The sequence below is a fragment of the Hylobates moloch genome, unplaced genomic scaffold (genome assembly GCF_009828535.3).
Source record: "Hylobates moloch isolate HMO894 unplaced genomic scaffold, HMol_V3 SCAFFOLD_10, whole genome shotgun sequence".
Taxonomy (NCBI): domain Eukaryota; kingdom Metazoa; phylum Chordata; class Mammalia; order Primates; family Hylobatidae; genus Hylobates; species Hylobates moloch.
The window spans coordinates 32615529-32636789 of NW_026652285.1; the positions used below are offsets into that span (position 1 = coordinate 32615529).

Here is a 21261-nt window from a genome sequence, read left to right on the forward strand (position 1 = left end):
GGACTGAGGAAGGATCCGTGGGTGAGGGAGTGGAGGCATTTGGGAAGTTCAGCGGGACAGGAGGGAGAAAAGCAAGGCAATCTCTAAAGGACTGAGCACTTTGCCAGTGGCTGAGACCTGGTGCACATTTGACAGTGGGATGCAGAGGCACCAGGGGAGGGGAGGGGTTAAGATACTGTGACTGGGAGTGTGCACAGCTGGAAGGGGTCCGAGAAATCACTGTCTCTAATCCGCCCATTGTACAGACGAGGCAGCTGAGGCCCAAGCCAGGGAAGGAACTGGTGCAGGTCGTGCAGTGATAAAGCCAGAATAGACTCCAGTCTCCTGAGAGCTGTGTGCCCACTGTGGAGGAAGATCCCAGCACAGCTGGTCATGTGGGCTCCAGTGTTTCTTCATCAGTCTAGAGACATGTAGAACCCCACTCACGTAGACCCAAGTTTCAACATCAAAGGCAGTAAGGGCTCAAGGGAAGGGAACGAAGGCAAGCAGTCTGTGAATCACTAGGAAGCTTATCTCATCCAATTGTTTTCCTTTTCATGTTTCAATGGACATTAAAATTGTATTCTGTGTGACCCTAACTAACCATGTAAGGATAAAGTCTAAATGTGGGTAAGAGGTGTGGGTAACAGGTGTGGAAAAATGAAAACAGTTGATTGATTAGGGCAGTGGCATTGTGGATTATTTCTTGTCTTTCTCTTTTCTTTTTTCTTCTTTTCTTTTCTTTGAGATGGGGTCTTGCTACATTGCCCAGGCTGGTCTCGAACTCCTGGGCTCAAGCTACCCTCCCACCTCGGCTTCCCAAAGTGCTAGGATTACAGGCATGAGCTATCACACATGGCCAATTATTTCTTTTCTGGTTTGATTTCCATTAATGCTGCTATATTTATGTAATAAACTAAAACTATAATGAAATGTTACTTTGGATAAGAACAGAAGGACAAAGAGAAAGTAAATGCCCTCTGAGGCCACGCTACTTTTAGGATATATGTGGAATTTGTCTGGCTTGACGTTGAAAACGTTCTGTGGTTTTATATTAAAGGAACCTTGTTTCTCCTCACAGATTGAAGCCTGCAATAAAGAAGCAGAGAAGATTGAGTCCCTTATCAACTCTGACAGCCCGACTTTGGCATCACATGTCCCTCTCTCTGCCCTCATCATTTCCCAGGTACAGGTCTCCAGCAGTGTGCCATCGGCCGGCATCAGGGCCAGGCCTTCTTGCCACTCCTTCCTCCTTCCCCTCAGCTTGGGCCTTGCCTTGCACTTGCTCTGGACGTATAACTGACTGCCCATGGAAAGTGCAGAATGCTCCTCCACCTCACTCTCCTGCCTTGAGAAAGACATTCAGGACTGCTGGTTTGTAGTTGAATAGTGGCCAAGGAAAGGCACATGTCACCTCTATTCACCACACAGTATTTTTTTTTAATCCGCCAATATTAGTAGGATTTTTGTTTTGTTTTTGCAAACGTTAAAATGTGTTGTTCCAAATACTAATGAAAACAGAATGCCTCTTCCTGGTAGACAACTGCCATATGATTTACATTTCCTCACGATATGGGTCCCCCAATCTAAAGCAAATTTATCTCTTGGAAATGAGATGACCACTTTTTAGAAAGATAATTCACTTTACTATCAGTTTCACAAACTTCATTTCAGAGTTCTTTTTGAAGTATTTAAGGTTCCCGTTGCATTTGTTTTGTTTACAGATAATTACCTACTCTGGCTAGAAGCTAGGGGTCCCAGTGAAGAGCCACTGCCATTACAGAATATGAAATATAGATAAAGCATCTTTGAAATTATTATGTAAATTATCAGGTAAATTTGCATTAAATTACAGAAATTTAATTCAGAACCCCAACTACTGTGTTATGCAAAAGCAAGCTGATTAAATGACACTCATATAATTATATGTTGTAAGCGACAGGCTCACTGGTCACGGATTTGTGTCTATGACTTTTGTGAAAGGGAGAAGTGACACTGCATCAAAGCATCTTGCATTATGTAATTTTTATATTAACCAGATATATATTCATCGGTATTCATCCGAGTTAAATGTAGAGTTTTTAAACATCAATCTTTAAACCAATTGCTGCTACTTATATAATTGCCAAAAAGTGAAATAATGAGTAGTTCATGTAAATAATACATTATATTTCTATTTTATTATGAAGAAGGTGAATAGCCATATTTGTAAAATGACAATCATGTGTGTTAACCCAGTGCTTTCCGTTCGTGAAAACACATTTGCTTCTTGTGATATGCACAATGTAGATAAGTGTTCTGTCTGACTTTCTTTTTTTGATATGGAAGTAGAAAGAATTGTGGTTTATATATTTAAAAGTGTCAAGCTGAGTATTAAAATGTCTGCATGTTGTCTAAGAAATTGAATACTTTGAATGTGTTTCACAGTTTGAAATAAGCTATTTGATGTAATACTTCTTGTGTGTATGCACATGAACTTAGATTTTACATGAAGTATTTTTTCAGTATTATATGTACCCTCTGAAATACATAGGGATATGCGTATTATACCAAAATGTTGCTGAAAAATGGGCACTTAAAGCTTTCAGAATATGTCAGTGCTGATGTAGCATGCTTGTTGCAATTGCCTTTTTTCTGTATAAATGTCTTTAATGCAATATACTGGAAAGCTTTTCTATTTTAATAAAAATAATTTTTATATGATCATGCATGCTTCTAAGCAATGTTGACATTCAAAAAGGAAACCACTGATCACCCTTAGGTGAGCTGTGTCCTTTGCTCTGGGATAAGAAGTCATGGAAATTAGCCGGGTATGGTGGCACATGTCTGTGGTCCCATCTACTCGGGAGGCTGAGGCTGGAGAATCACTTGAACCTGGGAGGTGGAGGTTGCAGTGAGCTGAGATCACACCACTGCACACCAACCTGTCTCATACCTGAGACAGAGTGAGACCCTGAGGGCAGGCAGTGACAGAGAGTCAAATACAAAGACCCCAGCTTTCAGCCTTAAGGACAGAGAGAGCTTCAGGCCTTCCAAGACCCAGGAGCATACTAGGCAGTTCTCCCCACTGTGCTGGTCCTGATGTTCCAGTTCCAGGGTACACCTGGGGCAGGGAGACCATGGGAACATGGAGATGGAGGGCTGCTGAGGGGACCAGAGAAGTGGTACCAATCAGCTTAGGCTAAGTCCCCAAAACTTCAGTGGCTTACAACAGAAGCTTCTATTTTGTTCCCTTCACATGTCCATTGTGGGTCAGCTGCCACACCTGATACTATCTTCACTCCAGACCCGTTCCGGTGTCCTCACAAAGGGGAGAAAAGAGACATAGAGGACCACAAGCTGGCCCTGAAGTCCCTGCTTAGAAGCGATGCTGTCATTTCTTTCTACGTTTTACTGGCCAAAGCAAGTCACATGGCCACTCCAGAGTTCAAAGGGTGGGGATGCACAGTCCTCCCATGGTGTTTTGTGTGTGCTGGGGGAGGGACAGTAAGTATTTTGAATAACACAGTCTACCATAGACATCTTTTCTCATCAGGCTAGGACAATAGCCAGGACTGACAAGATTTTTTATTAGAGAAGTAGATGTTCCCAGCCTGGTCAACATAGCAAGAACCCATCTCAAAAAAAATGCAAGGCGTTTATAGGACAGGTTGGAGAAGGTGATCAAATTGTACAGGCAACCTGCCACGGGAGGTGTGAGCTGGGGGAGGGAGCATCTAACAAGGGGGAAGACGCAAGCCCTCGAAAAGAGGGTTGGTTTGCACCAGGCCTGGAAGAAATCAGGAGGCTTTGCCAGATGGCTTTGAGAAAGGCATTCTAAGTAGGAGGTACAGCTTGAGCAAAGGTGCAGAAATGACAGAGTCCAGGTCCGTTCCAGGGGTAGAACAGCAGGGCTGACATGTTGTGAGGGGCGTGGTGTGGGGAAGTATAAGGCAGATCCGATGTGCCCAGCTTGAATGCCAGGCCACAGTGGCATCCTAAGCCTCTGCCCTTGCCCTTCCAGCTACACTGACCAGCCTGGATAGCTCTAGCCTGCAAAGGATTGTGTGCCCCAAACTTCAGTGCCACAAGACCTTCAAGACCATCCACTGATCTCGTTACTAGGCAGTGCTTCCCTCCATCCTGTGAGCACCCTGGACTCTCCTGAGGAAATAATAACTGAGCAGGCTGGGGGCCAGGATTCCCCTATGCCTGGTCCCCACCCTTAGAGTTCAGCCAGGGTCTCTTTCAGCTCCACTGTGCGAAGAAACTTAAACCCACCAGCAACACTGATCGTCACTGAAGAAACTGCACTTTCCTTCGTTTGATTCAATGCCTCTCTTTCAGCCTTGGGCTGATGGGAGTCAGGCCCACACGCTCCCACAGAGGGTGCTCTAATTCTCAGAGGGACAGGAGGCCCCGCTGCAGGGGCCTTTCCTTCCCTGTCTCCCAGCTGCAGAAGAGGCTTGAGTTGTGCACTTTGCAAGCTGAGGGAAAGTGAAGGCAGAGGGGACATTCTCAGGGATGAGCCAGTCCTTCCGGCAGTCCAGCAATCTTGGGGCTGGAGGGCAGATTTCCACGGTGCACACGGAGGGAAACCAAGAGTACGGGGACCAAGCTGTGGTCACACAGGGAGTCAGGGTGAAGCCACGGCCAGAGGCCAGGTCCAGGCTTTCCCTGGCACAAGGCAGCCAGGCAGGATTTGTACTTCTCAGAAATGGAACTGGCCGTAAAGGAGGTTGCCATGAAGGTAGATGCCAGAAGGTGAGCAGAGTGAAACAGGTCCAAGGCCAGGTGAGCCTGGGTGGGTCTGAGCAAACAGGTCCAAGGAGCACCAGGAATTATAAACGTAACTGACACAACTCACCAGCTCACTTTCTAGGACAGTTTAGGGAGTGCTTTTCACCATGTTGTCTCCCGGCCCAAAGCAAAACGCCTCACACAGAGAGCAAATGCCAAGTCTAAGGTTGAGTTTCATTCCAGAGCCCAGCCTCAGGGCATTAGGCTGATGGTGGAGAGGGTAGGGAAGGAAGCCTCACAGGGTGAACACTCTGACCCCTGGCTCCACCCACTTTTCCATTATTCCAAAATGAAGTTCACTGTATTGTTTTTTCCTTGTAAAAGTTACATGTGCACCTTCCCCCAAGTACTTGGAAATATAAACAAAGGAAAAAAAGTCCCACACCTTCCTCTCCCTGCCTCTACAAATAAGTGCAGAATCCTTCTAGAGCCTTCCCTGTACGTATCTATCTCTCTGTGTAATCAGGGCAAGGTTCCTTCTCTGTCTGCAATGGGGAGGAGGTGGTCACCTCACTGCCCTGTGTGCGGAAATTGAGGGAAACGGTTTCATATTTGGGATTTGTCTACTGGGCGGTACTTCTTGCCTAAAGGTTCATAGGTGGAAGCCCTATCTTGGCCAGAACCCACCAGGTAATCAGGGGGTGGGTCTTTTCCTAAAGGCCACCTCCCCTGTCTTCTCCAGACCAATCTCCCACTGAACTCTACTGCAAATGCAACCAGTTGCTTTGCCAAACAGAAATGTAACCACTTGGGCCGGGCGCGATGGCTCATGCATGTAATCCCAGCACTTTGGGAGGCTGAGGCAGGTAGATCACTTGAGCTCAGGGGTTCGAGACAAGCCTAGGCACCATGGCGAAACCCCATCTCTACAAAAAATACAAAGGCGTGGTGGCATGTTCCTGTGGTCCTAGCTACTTGGGAGGCTGAGGTGGGAGAATCGTTTGAGCCTGGGTGGGTGAGGCTGCAGTGAGCCAAGATCATGCTACTGCACTCCAGCCTGGGCAACTGAGTGAGACCCTGTCTCATTAAAAAAAAAAAAAGAAGAAGAAGAAGAAGGCTAACCATTTATGTTGGTCAGGGTCCCAGCAGGAAAACGAATCGTCCACACAAATTAGGATTAATTGGAGGAAAGTTTAATAAAGGGGCTATTTATAAAGGTGTAGGCAGGATGTAGGGAAACACAAGGCATAATACAACACGCCGGGCCTCAAAGTGGAGCTGTTAGCACCTCTAACCCTTAAGCCTAATGGAGAAGCCGTTGCTTCTCTCCCTTGGGTCTCCTCTCACAGCTCCCACTGGGAACCCAGTTGAAAACCCAAGGACCAGGCAGCCTGTGCTGGTAGTCATACAGGTCAGCCTTCTGGGGCAGAAATCAGGGCAGAGAGTGGAAATAAGGAAGGAAGTGGAGCAAAAAGAAGATACCCAGCACAGCAGGCCAGGGTGACACCAAGAAGAGCACTCAGTCAGTTGCACCACTCATTTTGGAGAAAGGGCTCTAGGCTTAACCCTTTGGACCACGTTCTGCTGAATACTCCTTCCTGACCTTGCTCAGCCTCCTCAATTCCTCTCTGTCTTCCTCTCACAGCCCTTTATCAAGCCCACATTTGCCAGTGCCTCCACCAGCTCCCTAAGAATTCCTCAGCCCTCTGCAACCCAAGAAAGCAGTCCAGGTCCCATGCCCCTTCTTGTGCCCCTTCTTGCTGGCACTCTTCTGGCCAAAAGCCTAGAGCAGAACTGCAGTGCACTAGTGCAGGCTATTGCAGAAACTTCCTTCTGCCCGGGATTTGCTGGCTCTGAAGTAGAGGGCTGGGCTCTGGCCCCAAAAGGAGGGGGAGTACGGGGAAGGTGGATGCCTGGATCCAGCTCACCTTCTTCATCATCAGGAAGCTGCCCCACGGCAGGCACGTATCCTCATGGCGAGTATTCATGTTCTTCCTACAATGGCCCAGTCTGGCCACGTGTGAGCAGAGCAGAGAGTCCTCATGATAAAATGGATTTGGTCGTGTGTTTGTGAAATAAGCCCATATTGCGTGATTTTGAAACTTGTTGTGCTTGCTATTGTAAATGTTTCCCCCATGACATAGTCCAACTGGTTATTGATACTATGTAATAAAGCAATTGATTTTTTAAAAGTTTTTGGACCCCCTGGCTGTCATTTAAAAATTTCATATTAATTTATATTTATTGCATTTTCTGAGGTTTTTCCAGGGAGAAGCCATAATGAAAACTTTGCTCTTTCTTTTTCAAAGAGATAAGATACCTCTTATTTCTTCTTGTTGCTCTAGTATTGGCTAGAACTCCCAGAACAACATTGAATAGCAGTGAGGACTGCAAGAAACCTTGTTGTGTTTTGGATTTTAATGGGGATGTCTCCATTGTTTTATTGTGAAGCATGACATGTTTGCTTTAAGAGTAACATGTTTTACTGTTACTTTCAAGGGACTTCTCTTTATTCTGCTATGGGAAAATAAGAGTTTTTTTAAACTCAGTACCAAATACTCAATTGTATTAAATATATTCCAGCATCCATTTACAGTATATTTTTTCTTTGACTTATTAATATTGTGAATATATTTCTTTTTTTTTCTTCCCCCCGAGACAGTCTTACTCTGTCATCCTGGCTGGAGTGCAGTGGTGCAATCACGGCTTACTGCAACCTCCAACTCCCGGGCTTAAGCAATCCTCCTGCTTCAGCCTTCCAAATAGCTGGGACTATCAGCACATGCCACTATGCCCAGCTAGTTTTTATTTTATTTTATTTTATCTTATTTATTTATTCATTTTTGAGACGTTGTCTCTCTCTGCCGCCCAGGCAGATCTCGTGATCTCGGCTCACTGTAACCTTCCGCCTTCCGGGTTCAAGTGATTCTCCTGCCTCAGCCTCCCCAGTAGCTGGGACTACAGGTGCGTGCTACCACGCCCGGCTAATTTTTTGTATTTTTGTTTTTGGGTTTTGTTTTGTTTTGTTTTGTTTTGTTTCTGAGACAGTTTTACTCTTGTTGTCCAGGCTGGGTACAACGGCGCGATCTCGGCTCACTGCAAGCTCCGCCTCCTGGGTTCAAGCGATTCTTCTGACTCAGCCTCCCGAGTAGCTGGGACTTACAGGCGCATGCCGCCATGCCCAGCTATTTTTTGCATTTTTAATAGAGGCGGGATTTCCCCATATTGGCCAGGCTGGTTCTTCTTAAATATTAATAATTTGTATTTTCTTAGAAAATTGCCCAATTAAGGAAAATTATTAGTGAACAGTTGTCTATATGTTTTTTATGAACACTTCTAAAAAAAGATTACATCCCCTTTTTATTACTAATGTGGTCCATCTGAGTTTTCTCTTCTTTTAGACTTTTTTATTTATTTGATTTTGTAGTGATGTATCTATTTGATATGTCTTCCAGCTCTAGGTTATATTTTTCAGTCCTGCTCTTTATCTGTTTTCTACTATATAATTTTTTGTTTTTATCTACATTAACTGCTTTAGTCAATTTTAAACATAGCAATCTTATTATAGAAACATTTTCCTGTATTTGCTTATATTTATCCATTTATTCTTCTGTCCATCCATTTTTTTATGTGTTTCAAAGTAAGTTGAATCCATTTAATTTTTTATGGATTCCAAAGTAAGTTGCAAACATCAATACATTTTACCCCAAAACACTTCAGCATTCATTCACTATTTCTTCATGTTTCTCTCCTTTCATTTATTTTTTGTTGTCTAGCTCCTTTAGTTCAGTGCTTTACTTTTCTCCTTTTAAATAAGTAACATAATAATATTTAAGATTTACTAAGTGGCTGGGCGCGGCGGCTCACACCTGTAATCTCAGCACTTTGGGAGGCCGAGGCAGGTGGATCACCTGAGGTCAGGAGTTCAAGACCAGCCTGGCCAGCATGGTGAAACCCCGTCTCTACTAAATATACAAAAATTAGCCAAGCATGGTGGCGCATGCCTGTAAGGTCTGTAATCCCAGCTACTCGAGAGACTGAGGCGGGAGAATCACTTGAACCTGGGAGGCGGAGTTTGTAGTGAGTTGAGACTGTGCCACTGCACCCCAGCCTGGGCAACAGAGAAAGACTCCATCTCAAAAAAAAAAACAGGCTGGGCGCGGTGGCTCACGCCTGTAATCCCAGCACTTTGGGAGGCCGAGGCAGGCGGATCACCTGAGGTCGGGAGTTCAAGACCAGCCTGGCCAACGCAGTGAAACCCTGTCTCTACTAAAAATACAAAAAATTAGCCGGGTGAGGTGGCGGGCGCCTGTAGTCCCAGGTACGCAGGAGGCTGAGGCAGGAGAATGGCGTGACCCCCGGGGGGCGGAGCTTGCAGTGAGCCGAGATCACGCCACTGCACTCCAGCCTGGGCGACAGCGAGACTCTGTCTCAAAAAAAAAAAAAAAAAAAAATTAACTAACCATCTCTCATGTTTCAGGCCAGTTTAGGGAAATTTTTAAATCAGACATCAGGGGAGAATCTTCTTCCTCCAGACAGACCCCAAATTAGGTAATAGACTATTTTTATAAGTCAATGCTTGTAAGATTCAGAATTCTAAGAAAAAGATGTCAAGAAGAAAAGACTTTTTGGCTGGGCCCAGTGGTTCACGCTTGTAATCCCAGCACTTTGGGAGGCCAAGACAGGTAGATCACCTGAGGTCAGGAATTTGAGACCAGCTTGACCAATATGATGAAACCCCGTCTCTACGAAAAATATAAAAATTAGCCTGGGATGGTGGCAAACACCTGTAATCCCAGCTACCTAGGAGGCTGAGACAGGAGAATAGCTTGAACCAGGTAGGCAGAGGTTGCAGTGAGCCAAAATCATGCCACCGCACTCCAGCCTGGGCAACAAAGCAAGACTCCATCTCAAATTAAAAAAAAAAAAAAAAAAGAGAGAGAGAGAGACTTAAATTTTTTTTTTTTTTTTTTTAAAGACAGGGTCTCACTCCATTACCCAGGCTGGAGTACAGTAACATGATCAGAATTCACTGCAGCCTTGAGCTCCTGGGCTTAAGCCATCGTCCCACTTCAGCCTCCTGAGTAGCAGGGACTATAGGTGTGTGCACCACACCCAGCTATTTACTTTTAATTTTTTGTAGAGATAGGGTCTTGCCATGTTGTCCAGGCTTCTCTTGAACTCCTGGCCCCAAGCAATCCTCCCACCTTGGACTCCTATGGCACTGGGATTACAGGCATGAGCCATCCTGCCTGGCCAATAAGAAGGAGTTTTTCATTAAAATCCCTTTATTTTCAAGTCAAGGAAATATTAAGTTATAAGAAGCTACTGTCTATACTTTTTTTCTCAGTCCTTTGATGGTGAATCTTCTTTCCTTACAGGAAAAGGACTCAACCCTCTGGGCACAGAGTCAAATATTCCCCTCTTAGGAAGGGGATACAAGGCCAGGTGCAGTGGCTCACGCCTATAATCCCAGCACTTTGGGAGGCTGAGGAGGGCAGGTCATGAGGTCAGGAGTTCGAGACCAGCCTGGCCAACATGGTGAAACTCTGTCTCTACTAAAAATACAAAAATTAGCCAGGCATGGTGGCGGGCACCTGTAATTCCAGCTACTTGGGAGGCTGAGACAGGAGAATTGCTTGAACCCAGGAGGCAGAGGCTGCAGTGGGCCGAGATCATACCACTGCACTTCAGCCTGGGCAACAGAGCAAGACTCCATCTCAAAAAAAGAAAAGAAAAAGAAAAGCAGAGCAAGATATTTTGAGCCCAGCTCTAACTCACAACCGATGTTCATATTTCTCATGCTGTATACTTTCCTCTAAGTACATCTTCAGCTGCATCCCATGTATTTTCTAACCACAGTAACAGGATAAAATAAGGAGACTTTCTGCCAGTTTTCTTTCCCCCACTTTTCTAGTTGTCATGGCCTTTCACCCATTGGCTATTACAGTGAATTTTTTATTCCAAAAACCTCTGCCAATCAAGAGCCAAAGACTGGAGGGCTTAAAGCATAGTTTGTTTCATAAACCAGTTTGGAGAATAATTCATAATGATGTAAGAGCTTAGACACTGAGAAGGGGCTGAGTCATGGGGTGCAGCATGTTCTGGGAAAACAGATTTAGGACAGAAACAAAATTTCTCCTTTTAAGAATGGAGACACGATTGCCGGGCGCGGTGGCTCACGCTTGTAATCCCAGCACTTTGGGAGGCCGAGGCGGGCGGATCACGAGGTCAGGAGATCGAGACCACGGTGAAACCCCGTCTCTACTAAAAATACAAAAAATTAGCCGGGCGTGGTGGCGGGCGCCTGTAGTCCCAGCTACTCAGAGAGGCTGAGGCAGGAGAATGGCGTGAACCCGGGAGGCGGAGCTTGCAGTGAGCCGAAATTGCGCCACTGCACTCCAGCCTGGGCGACAGAGCGAGACTCTGTCTCAAAAAAAAAAAGAATGGAGACACGATTGACATTCACTGGTTTTTGGCTTTTCAGCATGTGGTAGAGTCTCTATTTGAATGTAAAAGACCCTTTCTAATTCTGGCAGCTTGTGGGGTTTGGAGAGGGGATGGGAAATTTCCTTGGTTCTCTTTATTTATTTATTTATTTTATTAATTTTTTTTGAGACAGAGTCTCACTCTGTTGCCCAGGCTGGAGTGCAGTGGCACAATCTCAGCTCACTGCAACCTCCACCTCCTGGGTTCAAGCGATTCTCGTGCCTCAGCCTCCTGAGTAGCTGAGACTACAGTCTTGCGCCACCACGCCTGGCTAATTTTTTGTATTTTTAGTAGAGACGGGGTTTCACCGTGTTGGTCAGGTTTGTCTCGAACTCCTTACCTCAGGTGATCCTCCCGCCTCAGCTTCCCAAGGTGTTGGGATTACAGGCGTAAGCCACCGTGCCTAGCACTCTGTTCTCTTTCTGGGTGCTTGTGTGAAGGCTTGTGACTCAGGCTCGGCCAGATGGATGCACCTGTCCAAGCACACGAGTCTAGAGGAGGCAACTCAAAGGTGTGGAGAGGAGCCCAGAAAGATTATGAATTTATCCCAAAGAAACTGAAGTAGATGTGAGTTTCCTTAAGTGTGTAAGTTTAAGTTTTCTATCAGCAGCAGAATTCGGGCTTGCCCTAAATAGAGAAACAAAGTTACTTTTTACAATCAAAATTGTGACTGTGAAATATTACACACCTGAAAATGAGTGATATTTATAGACTGCTTTTAAAATTCATCTCAATGTTAAAAAAAAAAATCCTGTAAGCCAAGTGCAGTGGCACTCACCTGTAGTCCCAGCTACTTGGGAGGCAGAGGCAGGACAATCATCTGAGCTCAGGAATTCAAGGCTGCAGTGAGCTACTGCACTCCAGCCTGGGCACCATAGCAAGACACCATCGCTAAAAAAATTATCTAAGATAAGTATTATTATCTTCATTTTACAGACGAGAAAACAGACATGGAGAAACCCGAGCACCAAAACCAGAGCCACAGTCTCTGTGGGCAGCAGAGCTAGAAACTGAACTTGGGCCACAGGACTTCAAGCCCATGCTCCACACTCTTAACAATTACCAAGGTTTTTTTTTTGTTGTTTTGTTTGTTTTTTAGACAGGGGCTTGCTCTGTTGCCCAGGCTAAAGTACAGTGGCACGATCACGGCTCACTGCAGCCTTGACCTCCCAGGATCAAATGATTCTCCCATCTCAGCCTCCTGAGGAGTTGGGACCACAGGCATGTGCCACCATGCCTGGATAATTTTTGTAATTTTTTTTCTTTATTTTGTGAGACACAGGGTCCCTCTATATTGTCCAGGCTCATCTCGAACTCCTGTTCTCAAGTGATTCACCTGCCCTGGCTTCCCAAAGTGCTAGGATTACAGGTGTGAGCCACCACGCCCAGCCTGCAGAGTATTCAGATTGTTATCTATATCTGAACCTGTTTTGATTTCGCCTTTCAGTGCTGTAAGAGGGATTTTTTTATTTTCTAGATGATTCAGAAATTTTTAGCCAATCTTTTGTTATTTAGTTTTAGTTTTATTACATTGTGCTCAGAAAATGTGACCGAATTTTTTCTACTTTCAGGAATTTATTACAGCTTAGTTTAAGACCTAACATTTGGTCAATTTTTGTATTTATTCCATACAAATTTGAAAATCATGTTATCGGGCCGGGCATGATGGCTCACGCCTGTAAACTCAGCATTTTGGGAGGCCAAGGCGGGTGGATCACCTGAGATCAGGAGTTTGAGACCAGCCTGGCCAACATGGAGAAACCCCTTTTCTACTAAAAATACAAAAATTAGCTGGGCGTGGTGGCACGTGCCTGTAATCTCAGCTACTAGGGTCAGGGGGAGGGCGCTGAGGCAGGAAAATTGCTTGAACCTGGGAGGTGGAGGTTGCAGTGAGCCAAGATCAAGACGCTGTACTCCAGCCTGGGCAACAGAGGGAGACTCCATCTCAAAAAGAAAAAAGAGAATAATGTTATCAAGTATGAATAGTATTAATACAAATTAAAAGGCAGATATTGCCAGACTGGATTTAAAAAAAAAAAAAGACCCAACTGCATCTTGTCAACTATAAGATGTCTATTTTAAATACAAAGAAACAGGTTAAAAGTTAAAAGATGGAGTAGTGGTGGCTGGGCGCGGTGGCTCACGCCTGTAATCCCAACAGTTTGGGAGGCCAAGGCGGGTGGATCACTTGAGTTCAAGGCCAACCTGGCCAATATGGTGAAACCCCGTCTCTACTAAAAATACAAAAAATAGCTGGGCATGGTGGCACATGCCTGTAATCCCAGCTACTTGGGAGGCTGAGGCAGGAGAATTGCTTGAACCCAGGAGGTGGAGGTTGCAGTGATCCGAGATCGCACTACTGCACCCCAGCCTGTGAGACAGAGCAAGACTGTCTCAAAACACACACACACACACACACACACACACACACACACACACACACACAAAGACGATACATTGGGTCAATCACTCTTCTTTGTGTCTGACCTTTGTGGCCATTTGTCTCTTGTGTCTGATGCCTGGACAGCGACTCCCTCTCCAACTAGCCCACGGCCCTTGGTCGGGGTCGACTCTGGCACTGCCCTAACACTCTCCATTCAGCACACTGTTCCTTCATGTGCCTGCTGCTAAGGTTATGAATTTCTAAGTTAGGAAATGCATCCACTCTCAGCCCCTCTCACCTCCAGTCCTCAGACCTCAAGGTGTCACTGAAACGTGGTGGTCCCAGATGGGCTTCCCTCTGCTGCAGTGAGCAGCCCGCTGAGCCTCACTGTCTCCACCCATGGCCTTAAAGTTTTTGTTGTGTGAAGTGCAGCCTTCTAGAGATTCTAGGGGCAACATGGAATTCTTCCTACTGTGTTCATTTGATTATTTCAATAGGGATTTGTTGACAAAATGGGAGAGGGAATTGAATAGAGGGGGTTAGATCCCCACCTAGCACCAGGAGTCCGTTTTGTTTGTTTGTTTATAGAGATGGTGAGGGTCTCACTATATTGCCTCAGGCTGGTCTTGAACTCCTGGGCTCAAGAATCCTCCCACCTCCGCCTCCTGAAGTGCTGGGATTACAGGCATGAGCCACTGCACCCAGCCCCAGGAGTCCCTTTTGAATCAGGGTTGGGCACCAACTTGACCCATTTTATATATATATATATAAAGTACTGAATACTTTAGGCGACTGTAACACAATGGTAAAAATTTGCATATATAAACAGATGTAAACATAGAAACATAGTAAAAATATGGTATCATAATCTCTTGGGACTACCACAGTATATGTGGTCTGGCATTGACTGAAATGTCATTACTCATGACTGTACTAAAATACAGTAGGTGTATTTGCCTGACGTGGGGAAAAGATAGAGAGCACAGTGCCCAGCCATTGCCCTGCGGGACATTCGAAAGCCGTTGGTATTACAAATTCTAGCCTTATCATCAGTGGGTCAGCTCACTTCAGTGCCCATTCATTGAAAAGCCTTAAAATTCGCTTCCTTCATTTGGGGTGTACTGAGCCCCTTCCCCGGAAAGGAGAGCTTGCGGGAAGTCTGGCACAGGTGACTAGGGCTGTGCGGTCAGGTAATTGCACTTCTCCCACGGTGCAGGGGCCATGGGTGAGACCACGTCTCCCCAGTACCTGGTGTGTGCTGCCCCCAGGGTCAGGGCACCTGGCAGTTGGAAAGACCGGCCGACCCTGAGGGATGGGCAGCACTGGAATGGTGGCTCCAGGGCCAGCACTCCCGGAGGAGGGACGGCCTGAGGAAAGGCAGGGAGGCGGGAAATCCCAGAACATGTTTGGGGAATGACAAGACATCTAGTTTGACTGGAGTATGGGGAAAAGGTGGGGCGTTGGGGAGACAGGTCTGGGGCCAGACTGCAGGGGTGCGAATTGGCTTGGTCTAGGAGGCAATGAGGGCGAGTGGACGGGTCAGAGGCGGTGGCGCTTCCACCCCGACTGGCAGTAGAGGGCGTGTCCTGGGAGAGGAGCGTCCCCCTCCCCGGACCAGCCGCCCCCCGGAGCCCAGAGTCACCGGAGATGGGGGCACACCCCGGGGCTGCCTGTGTCGTGTCAGGCCGCGGCAGGGAGAGGCCGTCCCCTGGTGGCGCCGGCTGGAACTCCCCTCGTGCCGCGACCGTGCGCCCCCCTGTCCTCGCCGCGCGTCGGCGCAGAGCAGCCACCCGGGGCCCAGCAGGCGCGGGCTTCCCCACGCGCCCCGGGAGGGGACAGCTTGGGGTGGGGTCCGGGAGGCCTGGGCCCCGCGGCCGCATCCGGGGAGCCCTCGGCAGTCTCGGCGCTGCTTCCCAGGGTTGAGCTCTCCGGGAGGCCCACGGGGTGGCCCCGGGCGTCTCCGCCCTCAGCTGTCGCTCCTTATAAGGCGGGGGCCGGGCGGCGCCGGAGGAGGGGCCGCGGCATCAGCCCGGTCCTGGGCCCTGGGGCGGCGCTGGGCCGGGGGAGCGCAGTGCAGCGCAGCCGCGGGAAGCGAGGAGCGCACGGAGCCGGCCATGGGCAAGTCAGGTGAGCTCGCGGGCTCGCCCGCTGCGGAATGGTTCGGAACCCCGCGCTCCCAGACCTCGCCGTCTCCCTTGCCCGCCGCAAGCCAGGTCCTGGGGAGTGCGGGAGCCCGGGGTGCGGGTGGAGGGCGCGCGGGCGGAGGGCCCCGGCGCGGTTTCCGGGGAACCCGGGGGGAAGGCGAGCCCGAGGGAGGCCCCCGCCGGAGAGCCGGGAATCGCGCCAAGTTGGGCTTCCCGACCCTGAGGGGCTGCGCGCCGCGGCCCGCCAAGGCGTGGCTTCTGCTTTGTTTCAGGAGGCCAGAGTTAGAGTTGGAAAAGTCACCAAAGTGTGACAACAGCTCTCGCTGCAAAGCAGTTTGCCCCGCTCGGCTGTCCCGAGGTAGCCCTGAGCATCCCCCTCGTCCATTTGTTGTTCCTTCTCTCCTGAGCACCCGCGCCGTGCCGGGCTCCCCGTGTGCTAGTCTGGCTCCTTTTCTCCTGGGGCACCCCATCCTCTCTACTGTGGTTGTCTGGATGAACTTTCTACAGCGCAGCTCTCCTCCTGTCGCTCCCTAACACCTTCCTCACCATTGTCCTCAGAGTGAAAGGACACACTCCAGTCCTGCCTTCGGGCCCCTGGGAGTGGGTCCCCAGCCCTTACCTGCGCCCTACACTAGAGCTGTCCAGAGGCTGGTGCACAGGTCCCTTCCCCTGGGTTTCCTTGCCGGGCCTTCACCACCCTCACTCTCAGCCTGAAAATCACCCCATCCCTCTAGGCTCAGCTCCTGGGCTGGAGCCCATCTGTGATTCCCCCCGGGAGGGAGCGCCCAACCTGGTGTTTCCCTCGCTGCAGCCCTTCATGTAGTGGGCCGGGGACAAGGGTTCAGCCATAGACCTGCTTCCCACCGGGTCCTCACTCCTGGCTGCCAGGGGCCGTGTTTATCTCAGCATTGCTCCTGCCTCACAGGAGGCTCTTAGGGAACAGCTGTTGAACAGGATTCAGAAGTCCTGCTTCATCCGGATTGTCCACCTCAGATGAGTAAGGCTAGGTCCCTTCTAGGATCTGTCCTCCAAGATCTGGACTCAGGAGATGCCAGCGCTGGGCGCAAGTGGCTTTCCCTGGCCTTGGTCCTAACCAGCCTTCCTAGGCTGTAGAGGCAGGTCTGGCTTTCAGCCCTGGCCCAGCCAATCACTGGCTGTGTGATACTGAGCAAGCCTCCTTCCCTCTGTTCCTCCCCATCTGTACAATGAGGGTGGGCGTATGAGCCCTGGGGTTCTTCACAGTATGGAAAGGTGATATAATGGGTTGCCATTTCGTTAACAGGATGACAGGTGGTGATGGGGCAAAAGTATGGCAGATGAGAGTGAGTCTTTCGAGATATCTGTTTGGGAAATCAACTCCTTTCTCTGTAGATTTAGGAGAAAATCCACAAATTCTCTTAGGCTACTTTTTTTTTTCTTTCTTTCTGAGACAGGGTCTCGTTCTGTTGCCCAGGCTGGAGTGCAGTGGTGTGATCTCCGCTTACTGCAACCTCCACCTCCCAGGTTCAAGTGATTCTCCTGCCTCAGCCTCCTGAGTAGCTGGGATTACAGGTGTGCGCCACCACGCCCAGCTAACTTCTGTATTTTTAGTAGAGACGGGGTTTCACCGTGTTGGTCAGGCTGGTCTTGAACTCCTGACCTCATGATCTGCCTGCCTCAGCCTCCCAAAGTGCTGGGATTACAGGTGTGCCCAGCCGAGGCTACATCTTAATCAATTGTTTCTGGCGTCTTATGTAAGGCACGGTTTTCCAGAACTGCTCATATTCAGCTGTGTGCCCATTCTTCTGTCTGTTCGCCCCGTCCTCCTTCCCTCCCTTGCACTGTCTAGCAGCTCTGTATCAAGCTGTGGACCCAGTGCTGGGGTGTGCATCCACTTGGATTGTGAAAGGAATACATAAAGCTATGTAGGGGATAGACAGGCACTATCTGGCTTGAGTAAGAGGTGAAAAATGATCCAAACCACAAGACAGGTGCTGGTGAAGGGCGGTGGGAGCTCAAGGTGAGGAGACTGCTCTGCATGGGAGCCGGTGAGGGTTCCTGGAGGAGGTGGTCAAATCCCAGAGGGTCTTGGGAATTTCGACTTCATCTTACAGAACCTGAGGTGCCATGGAAAGGCACTGATCTGAAAGCAGCGTGACTAGAGCGTTGCCAGGGTGTAGGGTAGATCCAATGGATGGAGAGAAGGTAGAGGGAGGATGGGGGAGACTGCCGCAGTCACACAGACAGGAGATGACAGAGGCATCCAGGGCAGGGTGGAGGCTGGAGAGGAGGATGGGATGGATTTGTGAGATGGTGGCCTTGGGCAGACTTGGTGACAACTTATTGTGAAGCAGAGGGAGGGGTCAGAGGCCTGCACGATGGGATGATGGCTTCCATGCCTGGAGATGCAGCGTTGGGCAGGTTTCAGAGGAAGATTACTTCTCACTCAGGAGAGGAGGGGGCCAGTGGCAGAAAGCAGGTTAGAACTGGTTGAGTCAGAGGCCACCTCCACCCCTAACACACACACACACACACACACACCCAGGGACCTTGCAGAATTCTGACCCAGGCCTTTCTCCCTCATAGTCATGTGCATTTAATTTCTCTCCCCCACCCCAACCGGAACACTGAGAGACCCCAGAATAGTATTAATATCTGGCTCTCCTAGGGTCCCTAAAAAAAATGACTTTTCTGGGTGACCCCGTGCCCAATGGTCCTTCAACGCAAGCCCAACCTTGAAGTTCCAGGCCATCAGCCCAGGGCTGCAGTCTGTGTCTATAGGGCAGGTGGCACTCACAGGGACTCTGTGTGCTTCTGTAAAGACCATCATAAGGAATCTGTCCCTGCCCCTTCTGGGCCTCAGTTTCCTCCTCACTGCACAGGAGCCAGTCTCTTTTTCATCTTTAACCTCAGGTACACCCCAGAGCTGCTTGGCATAACAGGCATTATTGTAAAATAATCACACAGCTGGCACAGTTTAAATTCCAGAAGATGCTTGGCCTAGTTCTCGAAGACTCCCAGGGCCTGCTCCCAGCTGTGGTTTCTCTGCTGGGACTTGGTGTGCAGCAAGTGTGGTGGGGAAGAGAAAGGCAATGACCTTGGGCTCAGTGGAAGCCTCCTGTCCCTAATACTGGTGACACCAATGATTAATCTTCAACTGCATGCCAGGCAAAGAGCTCAGTATTTTCTGTGTTACCATATTTGTGACAGCACTGCCAGGCAGTTATTATCGACTCATTCTATAGATTTACAGAGGTTGAGTACCTTGCCCAAGCTCACACACTGACCAGTAAGCAAACCAATGAATTTGAACTCAGCTCTCTGACTCACCTACTGTGTCCTGTCCTCTCTCCCACACTGACCACTTGCCCTGACACCCTGCTCCCTGCCAGCCTGAACTCTAGCCCGGTGGAGACTTCCACACACCCTCTCATCAGCTCTAAGAATATTAGTGTCCCTCCATCCACCTAGCACCAGAGGAAATCAGAGCAGAGAGGCCTTTAGGGACCAACAAGGCCAGGAGTTTTCTACTGAGGGGGACCCTCAGGCCTCTGCAGGGAGAGGCTGTGTGGGCCAGGCCAACCCCAGCAGTTTCATTTTCATCTGTTGCTTTTATTGAAGGTTTCCTTCAAAGGAAGGGTTTCCCTGCTTTGCAGACATTATGAAAACCACAGATGTCATCCTTCCTTCACACACAGATGGGGAACCTGGGGCCCAGAGGGGTAGGGATGTGCCTGAGTGACAGTAGGCAGGCAGGGCAGGAAAACGGCTACCTCCCCTTCAATTACAACCACTGTCTATGGAGAGGAACAGCCTAGGGGAGGCTGATGCTTGGGGGCAGGGGGTGCCTTGTTCCCGTAAGCAATTGAGCAACTCCTCGTAGACATCATTCTTGCCATTTGGAAAAGAAGAAGCAATTCGTGAGGTGGAAAGTGTGGGAGATTTGGAGCAGGGGAGTGGGTAAAGGGAGTGGCGTTCTTACACCCGGCTCTAATGTGGACTCTGTGTGGCCTTGGACAATCCGCATGCCCCCCACCATCCAAAGACCCCAGTTTCCTCATCTGTAATGAAGAGAGGAATCCTGTCCCGCCTTCACTGTGCTGGAGTGAGAACCTCATTCATTTGTTCACTCACTCATTCACTTAGCAAATATCCAAGCTCAGAGGGACTGAAAAAGGCCATCAAACGTCAATGTAAAGGCAGGGCAGGAGGGGACCTGACCCGGAAGGAGCAGGAACAGGTTCTTCTAAAGCCAAAGCCCAAAAGGTTTCTGTCCCTGTCTGACGGTAATAATAATAATTTCAGTTGGCATTTAATAACTGTTCATTATATTCCCGAACAGTTCGAAAGCATTTACATAGATTAATTCATTTAACTCTCACTACAGCCTTGTGAGGTAGATACTGCTGTTCTCATTTTATATATGGGGAAAGGAGGCACAGAGTGTTGAAGCAACGTGTCCAAGATTGCATGGCCAGTAAAAGGCAGTGCGGGATTTGGCTGCTGAAATTCCCGGAACCGGCTTAAAGAGCAGGAGTTATCCAGCTGAAATTCATTCTTTTTTTTTTTTTCTTAAACTGCCAACTTTTTATTCTTTCTTCCTGATAAACAAGCAAAACCAGCTTTGCCCCAAAGGCAGAACCGGGCTGCTTTCCAGCCTTTTGCCAAGGGGGCAGAGGGGCCTGTTCACAATTCCTGCCCTGGGCCCTGACAGTCACTGGCTCTTTCATGAGGAGCCTGGAGAGGGCAGAGTGAGTCAGGCTGGGCTCAGGGAGGCCTCAGGAGAGGAGGAGGACGCTGAGGGAAGAGCCTGTCTCAGCCAAAAGTTTAAATGGTAGAGGAGGGGCATAGACCTCCTCAGAATCTTTTTTTTTTTTTTTTTGAGTCAAGGTCTTGCTCTGTCACACAGGCTGGAGCGCAGTGGTGCGATCATGGCTCACTGCAGCCTCGATCTCCTGGGCTCAAGCGGTCCTCCCATCTCAGCCTCCCGAGTAGCTGGGACCACAGGCGTGGGTCACCACGCATGGCTTTTTTTTTTTTTTTTTTTTTTAATCCTCCTCAGAATCTCTACAGAGCCTCCAGCAGTAGAGGCCTGGCCTCCAGAAGGAACTTCGAGAACCCAGTGCAGCCCCACCTAGGACACCTGTACCCTCCACCCCAGCAGAGACAGCCCAGCCCCTTCCCTCAGCCCCGGGGAGCCAGGCCCAGGCAGCTCCTGCCTCCTTTTAGCAGCTCTGACCTTTATTTTAAGTCCTAAGTCTGGCCCCCTGGTAACCTGCACTCTGCAGTCCCTGATTTCCCCCCGGGGTCCCTCAGCCAGGTGTGCTGGAAAAGGGCTTGGCACAGAGGAGGCCCTTGAGAAGCCTTCGTTCTTCTCTTCCTTCCTCTCCTTTGTTCACTTCAGAGATCTGAAGGCAGCTGCTACCCCTGTCTATTTTCTTCTACTGCATTCCTCAGCTGTCCTCGAGCCTGATCCCCCTCCCAGGCCTCCTCAGTCACCCGCTGTCTCTTTCCGTCATTCCCTTTGTCGCCTGTGACCCTGAGGAGGGGTGGGGGCTTAGGACAGGG

At 48.9% G+C, this 21261-nt stretch overlaps 2 protein-coding genes across 7 annotated transcripts in view; both read left to right on the forward strand.

Annotated features, from left to right (window-relative positions):
* The window catches only part of RECK (reversion inducing cysteine rich protein with kazal motifs), an 88502-nt gene extending 85819 nt beyond the window's left edge, over positions 1 to 2683 (forward strand). For 3 of the 4 annotated variants that reach the window (XM_032164132.2, XM_058445604.1, XM_058445605.1), the window contains one exon: positions 1061 to 2683. In XM_032164132.2, the coding sequence (XP_032020023.1) occupies positions 1061 to 1282 (222 nt within the window). In that variant the 3' untranslated portion in view covers positions 1283 to 2683. The remainder of the gene's footprint in view (positions 1 to 1060) is intronic. The other variant, XM_058445603.1, reaches the window with a different exon arrangement.
* A 12698-nt stretch (positions 2684 to 15381) lies between these two features.
* Positions 15382 to 21261, forward strand: part of GLIPR2 (GLI pathogenesis related 2) — a 28176-nt gene continuing 22296 nt past the window's right edge. Inside the window, exon 1 of one of the 3 annotated variants that reach the window (XM_032164136.2) lies at positions 15382 to 15783. In XM_032164136.2, the coding sequence (XP_032020027.1) occupies positions 15726 to 15783 (58 nt within the window). In that variant the 5' untranslated portion in view covers positions 15382 to 15725. The remainder of the gene's footprint in view (positions 15784 to 21261) is intronic. The other 2 variants (XM_032164137.2, XM_032164138.1) reach the window with 2 other exon arrangements.